This window comes from Cucurbita moschata, unplaced genomic scaffold (assembly GCF_002738365.1).
Source record: "Cucurbita moschata cultivar Rifu unplaced genomic scaffold, Cmos_1.0 Cmo_Scf00037, whole genome shotgun sequence".
NCBI classification, from domain to species: domain Eukaryota; kingdom Viridiplantae; phylum Streptophyta; class Magnoliopsida; order Cucurbitales; family Cucurbitaceae; genus Cucurbita; species Cucurbita moschata.
In genome coordinates this window covers 1596169-1607488 of record NW_019268553.1, presented here as the reverse complement: position 1 = coordinate 1607488, position 11320 = coordinate 1596169, and the positions used below count along the sequence as shown (strand labels likewise).

Below are 11320 nucleotides of genomic sequence, written 5' to 3'. Positions count from 1 at the left end.
TTTGATGATGGTTGTAAACGCTCTGTTTGGTGATAATCATAAACGTTCAACCTGGTTTGATACGTAGCTACCAAGTGGCCTTATCCTCCAACGTTATGATACAATAGGTATTGTAGACGACTTCTTTATGTCAAATAGCTCTTGGTGTTGGTTGTGTAGTTATTGGGTCGAGGTTAGGATGGAGGATCGGGCTCGTGTGTTTTATAACTAAGTGCTTGGAAACTAGTTTGTCTTAAGAATCGTTTGATTCCCCGAGTTCTAAATAGTTTGATGTCGTATCTTCTAAGTCATGCAATAATTTGAATTTCAAAAAATTTGGAGACTCATAAAAGGAAAAGAAATTAATTTATTATCTAATGGTATTGTAAATTTTCCATTCAAATTCCTTCCACGTCATTGAATTTCAAACAAAGAAGAAATTACATTGGAATCTCAAGCTGATGTGGCAAGTTTCAGCTTGACAACAAGTTGACATGGCATAATAACTTGGTAAAAAAGAAAGCTGACATGGCATTCAAAAAAGGACAAGAAATTCACCCCTTCCCGTCGCCGGTTCCTCTCCCTCCCTTCCCTCACCGTCAACTCCGCCGCACGGCGCGCAGATCCAACGTTCAAAAACCTAGTAGATGAGAAGCTTTGAACCGCGGCGGAGCTTTGGGGGCGGCAGCCATGGCAGCTTGGAACTCGAGCCGCTTCGATTCGTAAGCCCTAGAAGCCTCTTCAGCAGTATTATAAGTCCCGAGCCAAATTCGAGCTCTTTTGAAAGGGTCTCGAATTTCGGCAGCCCATTTCCCCCACTTTCTCTGCCTCACGCCTCTGTATCGGCAAGCCGTTCTCCCGGTCGGTAGGGTTTTCGACAAAACCCTAATATTCCGTCGCTGATGAGCCTTTCCGCCATTACTACCTCCTCGGGCAGAGCTCTGAGAGGCTTCATCATCAATTGATTTCGAGGAGCGAGAAGGAAAGACGGGAAAGTGGATTTCTCGCACTATGCGTTTCGATTTCGAAGACTTTGCTTCGTCTCTTTCGTTTTCGCTGGAAGATGAATCGGTTCCATCCGGATCGTTGCAAATTACGCGGAGTTTTCGACTCATTCTTCTGTTCTTCGAAGGAATTTGAACGCAATTTGGAATCCTTTTCCCCCAAAAACTTTTTTGAATCGTCGGAGTAAAATACTGGAAGGTCTGACAATTGTGAGGGAAAAAATTGTAGAATATTTCCTTTTATATGTCCGCTTAAGCGTTTTCCTTTTCCGCTTCCTTTTTCGTTTTCATAAATATTTTCAAACTTATCTCTTAAAATTCATGAATTAAACTGACTTTTGAAAAATGTATTTTCAGTTTCAATGTGTTTAAAACTCACACTTTAATACTTTAAACAATTATTTTTGTATTTTACTCTTAATTATATATTCTTTAAATTTTCAAAAGTACTATTTTCTTTTAATACAAAAACACTTACTGGTTATCATTCAATAATTTTTATTTTTTCCAAGGTGTATAAAATATAAATTGTGTTTAAAAAGTATTGTTTTTCAAAGTTACTCAAAATACGTTATAAAAAGATTTTTTATTTTAAATAGTGTATATGGTATTGTTTTAATTATATACCATAAAATGTTCTTGGAACTAAATGAATAACAAGCTATTTATTAGGTAAAAAAGTGAATTTGACACAAATGATCGTTACAAATTACGCTTAATGAATATTTAAAATTTGGGTAAACTTTGTGCGAAAACTAATCGGATCATGATGAAAAAATTTAAATTTCCAACTACGAATGGATAGAATTGAGAATTATATAAGTACAGAGGCTAACTATCTATTTGGTTTCAAATACGAGCATAATTCAGCTGACATAAAATACATATCATTGTTTAAATCCTCCCTTCCACCTAAACAGTGTTTCTTTAATAGAGGGGAAAGAAAACAAGCATAAATTTCAAAAACAAAACCGATATAAACCATGGTAGTACATTCATTCCGAATAAAGTTTACTAGGGAGATGATGGTAAAAGTTGCAGTTTTACATGAATGGTTAATTGCACTATGCATAGTCTTCCTGTTAAATTTTGTGCAGCCCAAGCAACTAAACTATATGGCCACCAATATATTTCACAGGTTTGGTATAATAATTAGCTTTTCCTGCTCAATGGCAATGCCTTAACTTATAAAGTATAAGAACCTGTCAATACATACTATGAATCTTCACCATGCCCACTCCTCATTCAGGCTCAGGCTGGGAAGCTTTCTTCGTTCCCCAATGGAGAATTGCACCTTTGAAGTCTTACGCTTCCGACCGAGAGTTCAAGCACAAAATATTCTAACAGGCTATACGACGAGACGAAGGGAAAATTAGAGAAAATACACGACGAGAGCATCATTTTATGACGACCATCGTCGTCCAGGAAAAAGTCTTTAGGACTTTTCTAACATTGCTTAACAATGTGCAGCAAAAAGAAAACCCAACTTAGGCCTCGTCTCCACAGTATGGAAACATCTGTTACATTCTCATCCAAAATGTAGAAAATAAAATGAAAATAATAGATCTGATTTACCTTGGTTCCACAAAAGAGTATGAGTGTGTGTGCTGATTTGTAATAGGCCTGAAATCGCCGTTAATATCAGGTGATTGACGACTTACAAACCGGGCATGACGTTCGCCTCTGTAGCCATGGATCAATACACTGAAACAGCAAACAGAAAGAGAAGAGGTTAGTGATTATGGCTTGAAATGGAGAACGGTGCTTCTTTATTAAAGCATGCATACATCTTTATGAAATTTGTGTAAGCAAGGTAGATGGCGAATGACATCTCCGATGGCTGGCGTATCGAGACAAATAGCACAAGGGTCTTCCATGCTGTCAGTCTGAGAAGGACAGGAGACAAATGGTCAAGGGCAGGCTAAACCAGCAGATCTGGTGGTCCGGAGAATGAGTTTTTGATCAACAAAAGAAAATACAACTGAAACCAGGATGCAGAACCACCACCTACCTGTACTGTAGATTGTGGCAAACTATTAATCCGGTTAGTCGATGCACCAGCATGGCGGTGATTGTTCTCGTCAAGGGATAGCAGCATTTCATAATCGTTCCTGATAGAAAGAATGAAGAAAAAGAATGTCACATATCTAAAACAACTGAACAAAGGGGTTTCTTATCCAACAAACAACCTAAGTTTGAACTTATTTCCAGATCATTTGTAATCAAAATTAATGGGTCGCCTAAATTTATACAACTTCGCATTAGTTCAGACATGACCTTCCACTTCCACCTTTGACTTAAAATCTTTTACCTCGGCCCATTATTGCCAATAGCTAAAGTTTCATATTTGAGAATCAGTTCCACATGTATATAGTTTCACTACTCAGACCCAGGCCAATTGCTTTAAGTTTTCATTCTCTCATTTTATCACCTGATGACTAAGATTTCAGTCTCTATCCAAGCATACTCTTTATTTAACTGAAACGAGAAATAAAATGTCAATCCTTTCTCCATGATATAATAAATTAAGTGCTTAAACGATCATGTCTTTTAAATCACCAATCTAACCCAAAAGCTTAAGTTGATGGGTTAGGATAAAATTTTTTTATCAATACTTCAACATTCCCTCACTTGTGACCTTAAACAGTTGTAAAAGACCCAACAAGTGGAAAACAATGTTAATGAGGAAGAAATGATATTAGAAGATTCGAACACAGAACCTCCTACTTAATACCATGATTTAACAGTGTCACTATTATTATCTTGCAACAAGTTTGCAATTAACTGAAAACATTAGCTGAAGTTATAAATTGTTTTCAAATAGGTTGAAATCTTACTCGTTGAAATCACGCCGGCTGTGCAAGATGTCCCTATTCATTCTTGCATCTTCCATTTCTCCAACCGCAGCCTCCAGAGCTTCCAATATATCAAGTCTCTGTATTAAAAGAAAGTTACCAGGGTTTAGATATGGTAAAGGATAAACTATCTCATTACAAACAATCATAGGCGAGATACAGTCATCATACCATCAAGAATCTATTTCATATATCTTGTCCATATAACAGAAAAAAAAGTAGCTGGTTAACCTAGCACCAAAGAATGAATCGAGCAATTACCATATCCAAATCCATATGCACAGGAAAATTAACATTCCTTTGTCTAGTTGACACTCTATGAGAGCCACCAAAAAATTGATTCCTCATCTGTGCCATACGTGTAGAGTGGGTTACTCGAGTCCGTGTTATATTAGAAGAGTTTTGTGAAGATTGAGATCGAGTTCGTCTATTCGCCTGTGCTACCAGTGAGCCCCTCTGACTCTGAACAAAGGAACCAATCAACTTTTAGATAGAAGATGGATACGAATTCAAGAATATCTTTTACCAGGCACATTGTAAATTTGAAAAAACAAAGATAATTAACTAAGGATCAAACTATTTTAGGAAAACATGTTAGCCATCTTTCCACCAAATCTACGAAAAAAATGCATGTAGGAGAATGCTCGACAGAAATTAGCCAAAGCTATGCCAATGACATTCTAACCCTAGCTTTGTGGACATAGATTAACATTGTGGGGAAACATGGGTAATAAGTTTTCAACTTTAAAGGAAAAGAAGTAGAGAGGGAGACAGAAAGAATTTCACTTGCATAGGTGATTACACATCCAAAATGAATTTGCAAACATAATCTCTGTAATATCAAATTGAAGAATTGAATAATTTAAGACGGCAATGTTTCCAAAGACCAAAGATGTTGCAATCACAGGAAGAAAAAAAAAAGACAGTCAAAAGGATATAATACACTGTAAGTCTGGCGGGAGGGTGCAAAATGTCCATGCTCCACCTGCTGCAGTGCCATAGCTAAATGTTCATCAATCTGCCAGCAGAAACATAAAACTTATGAAAATTAAGAATACCTTATTAGTAAGTTACTGATTAAGCATGGATAAGCACGGCTTAAATAAGAATTAACCACCTCTTCTCCTCCAATAGGGATCTCCTGATATAGTTGCTCCTGAAGTTCACGAGCCAACATCTCATCAGCTTCAAGTTGTCTTGCCCTAGCATCTGAGGTGTTATCATTTAAGCTGCCAACATTCTGGGAGACAGGGTGTCTCATTTCAGGTGACAACTCATCAACCTCAATAACTTCATTCAAACTATCACGAATTCTTCGACTCTGGAGTCTAGTTGACCTTGAGTTTGAAGACTCCTCAGACGTACCAAGGTACACGACATCTGGAATGGGGCATGAAGTATTAATTTGTGAAGTTGATCCATGTTTCCTTTGTTTTTTGTTTAGTTTGCTTTCAACATGCATCGGTACAATAGTTTGTTCTATTTTGGGTACAATGCTGGAAGCCCTTTGAGATGTATCACCATTTCCTGCACAATCAGTTTCTGCTACATGTTCTTGCCCACTAGGGATTTGTCTCTCCATGAAAATTTCAGTTTTTCCATTAGAAAACCTTCCAACGTTATCTATCTTCTTAAAAGAACTCCCAGATGGATTAGACAAGGCAATCCCTTTCCTTGAATGATTATGTGTTCTTCTCCAAACACCTACTTCTTCAAAACATTCAGATGTACCTAATCTGGACGTTCGGGCTGGATTAGCTCCAACAGCCTTTTCCGTGTCACTGAAAGCAAATAAGATATCAGAACAAATTTCTTTTGAAGGCTGCAACCATACAAGAAAAATTGAAGCTGAGCTTTAGTGTGTGTTGACATCAATAACTGAAGTTGTTAAATGTTGTTACATTTTAACCGATATTCAGATAAGGTTCAATTTCCAACAAAATTCAGTTGTTGTAAATCCAATAAAACAATTACCATGCAGTTTTCTATACCTGCAAGAGTGGTCATAAAGTAGTGTCAACCAAACATTCATGACAAGTAGTCTCTTGCATGGAAACATGGAATAGACCAGCATGATCTACCAATGCCGAACTATTGCACTACAGTGTACATTGTAGCAAAGAGTCAAATCTATATGATTCAAAATCACTGGTTCAGTGGAACTAAGAACTTTCCACAGGCCAAATGAAAATGAAGAACACCCAAAGAAAACATGCAACAACTTTGAGAAAGTGAGTAGCTTAACAAGAATTCTATGGAAGACGTCGGGATACTATAAAATACTAACATTGAAAATAGCTTGATTCAAGGTGTCCACAAAATTATTTTGTGATGCAACTGTCAGGTTGTTTAAAGGACATAGGAAGTTTTAAAAACAATTGGCAATATTTGTAAGATAAATAACCTGTCTAACATCCTAAGGTCAATGATAAAACAAAGATTCCCCTCCTAGGTTCACCCTTTTCAATAGAGGGAAGGGGTTCCACAGAGAAGAAAGTATGAGGATTACGAAAGAAAGTTAAGCGTTAAGCATCGATAAAGAATTTTAATAGCTAAAAACGTATGAGAACCTCAAAAGAACCACCAAGCATGAGCAAGAGCATGCAAAAATATAAATAAACTCACAAGAGGAAAATTTCAGTTGCCAATACCTCATAGGCAGCCAACAACAACAGAATATAAGCAGCAAAACACGAGTTCAGCATTATGTCAACACTGACTAAAAACTTTCAATCTTTGCAAAAGCATAGCATGAGGATGATCTTTCGTTACCTGCTAGAAGCAGAAATAACTCTGACATAATCATTATCATGTGATACAGAAGGCTGACGCATAATCCCCTTTCCCTTATCTTTGCTACTACGATTGTCTTCAGCAACTATATCATTTATATCTATCGGACAAGATGGACTGTTTGATGGCATGTTCCTCAAATTGTTCTCATCAACAGCTCTAGAACTCTTTTCACACTGCTCAGATAAATTCTTTGCTCTTATTGTAACATTATGAGGTGAGATACAACCATTCCGTACCAACCTCTTGTGCCCAGTAGCTCTAGGGGAGCTAGCAAACTGACGATGACCCAAAACTTGCTTCTCATGTCGAGTATTAGTGTTATTGGATTTTTCAACTCCCTTTCTATGAATCATGGATAAACCAACATCTTGGAATGATTCCTCAACAACCTTTTCCTTCCCTTTAATGTTCATGTTGGGTTTCTTTGGAGAAATTGGTATGTAACGTGCAGACTGTTCATTTGATGTGTTTTCAATCTTACAGTCCTTAGACACATTACGATTAAACGTTTGAGGATTATACTTAAGATCATGTTCTCTTATTTGTGGACTGGTGGTATTTTCTTGACAAGGTGGTGGTTTGGAAGGAGAGTCAACAGATATAGTTATCCCTTTATCCAAGCGACGAGGGCAAATAAAACGTTTCGGCCCCTGATATGAATATTTTTCCCTTCCACCTTTTCTAAGTAACAGATTATTTTTCAATGCTGAATCATCTCCCGGTGAAAGAACAATGGTGTTTCTATGACCCTTGAAATTCTCACCAGGAATATTTTTGGAACTACTATCTAATCTCAACTCATCCACATTTTCACTGACAAGCACCCCCAGGCCCTTCATGCCATTCATCCCCTTTTCTGTCATGAAATCAGGGTTTCTTAAACGATTAGATAAAGATGAATCAGTCTCAGTTTGAACAAAATGTCCACCATTACTTTGTCTGGCAGCTAACCGATCAGGTGTATCGGGAACATCCATGATCCATTCAGTCTCCATCTCCTTCATACTCTGCATTGAGGGTAAAAGATCAACTCCCAGTAGATTATAGTACCACCCAACTAGGACACTCAAAAAGGGACAATTGGGAATTAAATGGTAACTAAGTGAATATTAACAGAGAAAAAGGAAATATGAGCGGTGAAACCGAGTTGACAGTCAGTGGTAGATTGTCCAAATAAAACACTAAAATCTGGATTTATTAACAAAAAAAAAGACAACAGGAAGAATTCAAATGAAATTCATGAACCAAGAGAAGACTAGAAAAAATTTTACATACATTAACAAGATATGCAAATATCCAGCATCAACACATTGTCTAGAGCACGGGATTTTTTTTACCGTTTAGCCCCCCCCCCCCCCCCCAAAAAAAAAAAAAAAAATCGTAATAATAGGCAAATATCCAGCATCAACACAAGAAATCCATCCATCTCCTACTCCTTTTTCCTATGGCAGATAAAACCGACCACAAAATGCACAGAAGAAATCGATTTTCATTCAACTACGAGAATTCAAATGCATATAATGAAAGAAATCATACAATGAAAGCATGTTTCGTAATGCACAATGGGTAGACAACAACATCCTACAAGTACACCAGCTCTTTCCATGTGTGTAATGGTCTAATCGCTTCTCAAGAACCAACTGATTCGGCAAGACCTTGAACTTAATCGGAGCCAAAATAATTATAAAACTAAACGTTCTGATAATCTAAAGGGCGAATCGAATACATTGTAAATAATTTTCAGAACATACGTTAATGTAAGGAGAAACAAAAAACGACACAAAAGAAACCTCTCACAAAATAAACCTAAAAATGCAATGCTCAAACAAAATAAATGATCAACCTCGGCGTGTTTCTCGTTCAAATCCAAGCAAGCGAGAAGGCCACGGGTTGAATTCAGGTACGACGGAGAAGACGATGGTGAGGCCATCCAATCACCTCCATTCTCTTTCTTCCCTTCTGTAAACCCACCGTCTGTGTGCTCCCTGGTGCGAACCGGGTCGGGTCGCATCGGATATTTGAATATGGGCCCAGATAATATTGAGGTCCAAAAAAGCAACCTTAGCTCAGTTAAAACACTTCTGGCTTTCATTTCATTTCGGTCCAAATTTCCGTCGCTATATTTTCATACATGTAAATATGCATTTTTAATAAAAATTAATTGCAAACAAGTTGTTTAAAAAAAAAAAAAAAAAAATTCCTAAACTTTTTTTGCAACGCTAATATTTTTTAAATTCCAATAATTTAATATAATTTTAAATTTGTTGCAACAGACCCTCGGTGGAATAAACATGTTTGTGAAAATACAGACAAAATGATCCTATGAAACTTTACCATCTCTCGAATTGGCTTAAAGCCTTTCTCGCGCAATTTAGTTGGAGGGCGAAGAAGGCCCCCTTGAACCATCAATGAGGTGCCACTCTAGAAGAGCTCGAACTTTAATATGTGTCAGCACCTACGAGCCAGTGACTATCCATTGAATTAGTTGGAGAGCGAAGAATCTCAAGCCATCAACAAAATACCACTCTAGAAGAGCTCGAACTCTAATTTGTGTCAGCACCTACAAGCCACTGACAGTCTCAAATAGACAATTTCATAAATACCACTCTAAAAGAGCTTGAACTCTAATTTATGTCAGCACCTACGAGCCAATGACAGTCCTATGAAACATAGACCTTCCTAAAAATAACGAATGTATGCACAGATTTCTCAAAATTATGCTCAAATTTCAACTTTACAATTTGCCTTTATGATTAATAAATAAATCTGATCTCTAATCCGTTAATTAATCCACGTATAATACAGAAATATAACGTTACTAAATTAAACATAAACTGTAAAGTTATCGCTTGAAAAATTCATAAATTTCATTGCATGTACATACAAAATGATCAAAATTGTACTTGTAGATAAAAATGTAATTAATATTATAAAATTAAATGGATAAGCTTTTTTTTTTTTTTTTTTTGAAGAAATAATTTTAAATGACTTGCAACAAAATGGTGAAGAAAACAATAAGTGGATGTCTTAGAAATCTGGGAAAGAAAAAAAAAAAAAAACTGGACTGGATGTGAAGAGAACAATGAGAGAAAAAAAATGGATGTGGTCTCAGGGACTGGATTTGGGGTATAACTCTTAAATGTGAACTAGAGAAAGATCTCTAACTGCAGCCATAAGGTTCGTCGTCCTACTCGTCTGTCACACACCCTCTCGATGCTGCTTGCACGTTCTTGATGTACTGAAAACGAAGAACAATTTCGATTGAAGTTTTGTTTTCTTTTATAAAAAATAAGGAGAAGCAGTTTTAGACGAGAATCGTAGAGATGGTAAGACACGAACCTTGTGGAGAACGCCTCTGGTAGCCTTGTATGCAGGTCGAATCCAGTTCTTTCTTCGTTCTTCCATCTCTTGATCGGATAATTGAACGTCGATTCTCCGATTCTGGACATCGACATTGATGATATCGCCATTTTGAACCAACCCGATTGGACCACCTTCCTGGAAAATGGATACAGAAGAAGCACTTAATCATTGTTTGATCAGAGAGAAGGCATAAGGACAGGAGGAAGAAGAGAGATCGCATTCTTAGTCTAAGCCTAAGGACAGGAGGAAGAAGATTTCTTCCTCTGAACTCTCACTAAGCTTCTACTGTTTGAATGAAGTTCAAGAATTCAACAAAAGAGAGAAACAAAACACACCACTGCTTCGGGGCATATGTGACCGACGACGAAGCCATGTGAACCTCCAGAGAACCTACCATCGGTAAGCAATGCCACTTCCTGTAGATGTCAATGGCAGTGTAAAGATGAATTTGACTTTAAAGGGGATGTCATCGTCTTCGTAACCAACACGTGACTTTGACAGCAATGCTTTACAAATCAACAAAAATCTAACATGAGTTTAGAGTTCAAACACCATACCTTCCCCAGACCTGCACCCATTATTGCACTAGTTGGTGTTAACATTTCCGGCATACCTGGTCCCCCTTTAGGGCCTTCGCCCCTAATGATCACTGTTCGTCCCTATGTAATTAAACAATTTGATTTCAATTACAACATACCAAAAAAAAACACGAGTACGTATGTACGTATATGTGCATGTGTGTTATGTATTTAAATGTGCATGGAGTACTTGTTCAACTTTAGGCTCCTTGGTTTCAGGGATAAAAACCTGAAACCAAGGAGCCTAAAGTTTATATTTGGATGGTCTAATCAAATGGGTATAAAAACCATAGATTTATATAACCTATCATTAGTACTAGTATGTAATTATTTAAAATGAACTTATGTAGCATGTGGAATTTGCAACCTGTAACTAAGAATTGCATGCAGATATCAATTAGATTATTAGGCTAAGATATAGGGATAAAGTCATCAGTACCTTAAAACTCGAAGGGTCCTCTGTTATAGCTGCAATCATCGCTTCTTCCCCTTCAAAAACAAGGGCAGGACCTACAAAACAGATTTATTTTAGGTAGAATGATTTATTTTCAGAGAATTTATTTTCATTCTTAGCAATATCTTGTAAGTTATAAGAATTTGGGTCAAAAGTTCAAAAAAGGAGAAACTCGCTATACAGATAACTACGTCTTTTCTGCCTTGTCACTTTAACCCCAAGGTTGTCTTTTCTGGCTTTGGCCTTTTGAATGAAACCTTCGTATCTCATCCCAAAAAAAAAAAAAAAAAA

At 37.0% G+C, this 11320-nt stretch overlaps 3 protein-coding genes across 4 annotated transcripts in view; all 3 read right to left on the bottom strand.

The window, feature by feature from the left end:
- Nucleotides 1-345: 345 nt before the first annotated feature.
- Nucleotides 346-1207, bottom strand: LOC111432027 (ethylene-responsive transcription factor ERF118-like). The gene has a single exon (XM_023068817.1). The coding sequence runs from the start codon at nucleotides 1092-1094 to the stop codon at nucleotides 612-614; it is 483 nt and encodes a 160-aa protein (XP_022924585.1). The 5' UTR covers nucleotides 1095-1207; the 3' UTR covers nucleotides 346-611.
- Nucleotides 1208-1956: 749 nt separating this feature from the next.
- LOC111432144 lies at nucleotides 1957-8681 on the bottom strand. 2 transcript variants are annotated; one of them, XM_023068960.1, is made up of 11 exons: nucleotides 8478-8681; nucleotides 7195-7641; nucleotides 6611-7152; nucleotides 4956-5619; nucleotides 4782-4856; nucleotides 4100-4300; nucleotides 3821-3918; nucleotides 2995-3094; nucleotides 2771-2869; nucleotides 2559-2687; nucleotides 1957-2331 (listed from the first exon to the last, which is right to left on the bottom strand). In XM_023068960.1, exons 1-10 carry the CDS (start codon nucleotides 8643-8645, stop codon nucleotides 2625-2627), a joined length of 2457 nt encoding a protein of 818 aa, XP_022924728.1. In that variant the 5' UTR covers nucleotides 8646-8681; the 3' UTR covers nucleotides 1957-2331; nucleotides 2559-2624. The 2 variants fall into 2 exon arrangements, with proteins under 2 accessions (XP_022924728.1, XP_022924729.1); XM_023068961.1 differs by lacking the exon at nucleotides 8478-8681 and adding an exon at nucleotides 8171-8365.
- Nucleotides 8682-9598: 917 nt separating this feature from the next.
- LOC111432139 (dihydroxy-acid dehydratase, chloroplastic-like) overlaps nucleotides 9599-11320 on the bottom strand; it is a 6291-nt gene continuing 4569 nt past the window's right edge. The window contains exons 10-14 of the mRNA XM_023068956.1: nucleotides 11015-11085; nucleotides 10555-10656; nucleotides 10333-10413; nucleotides 9974-10132; nucleotides 9599-9872 (exon numbers count right to left, since the gene is read on the bottom strand). Coding sequence (XP_022924724.1) covers nucleotides 9822-9872; nucleotides 9974-10132; nucleotides 10333-10413; nucleotides 10555-10656; nucleotides 11015-11085 — 464 coding nt within the window. The 3' untranslated portion in view covers nucleotides 9599-9821. The remainder of the gene's footprint in view (nucleotides 9873-9973; nucleotides 10133-10332; nucleotides 10414-10554; nucleotides 10657-11014; nucleotides 11086-11320) is intronic.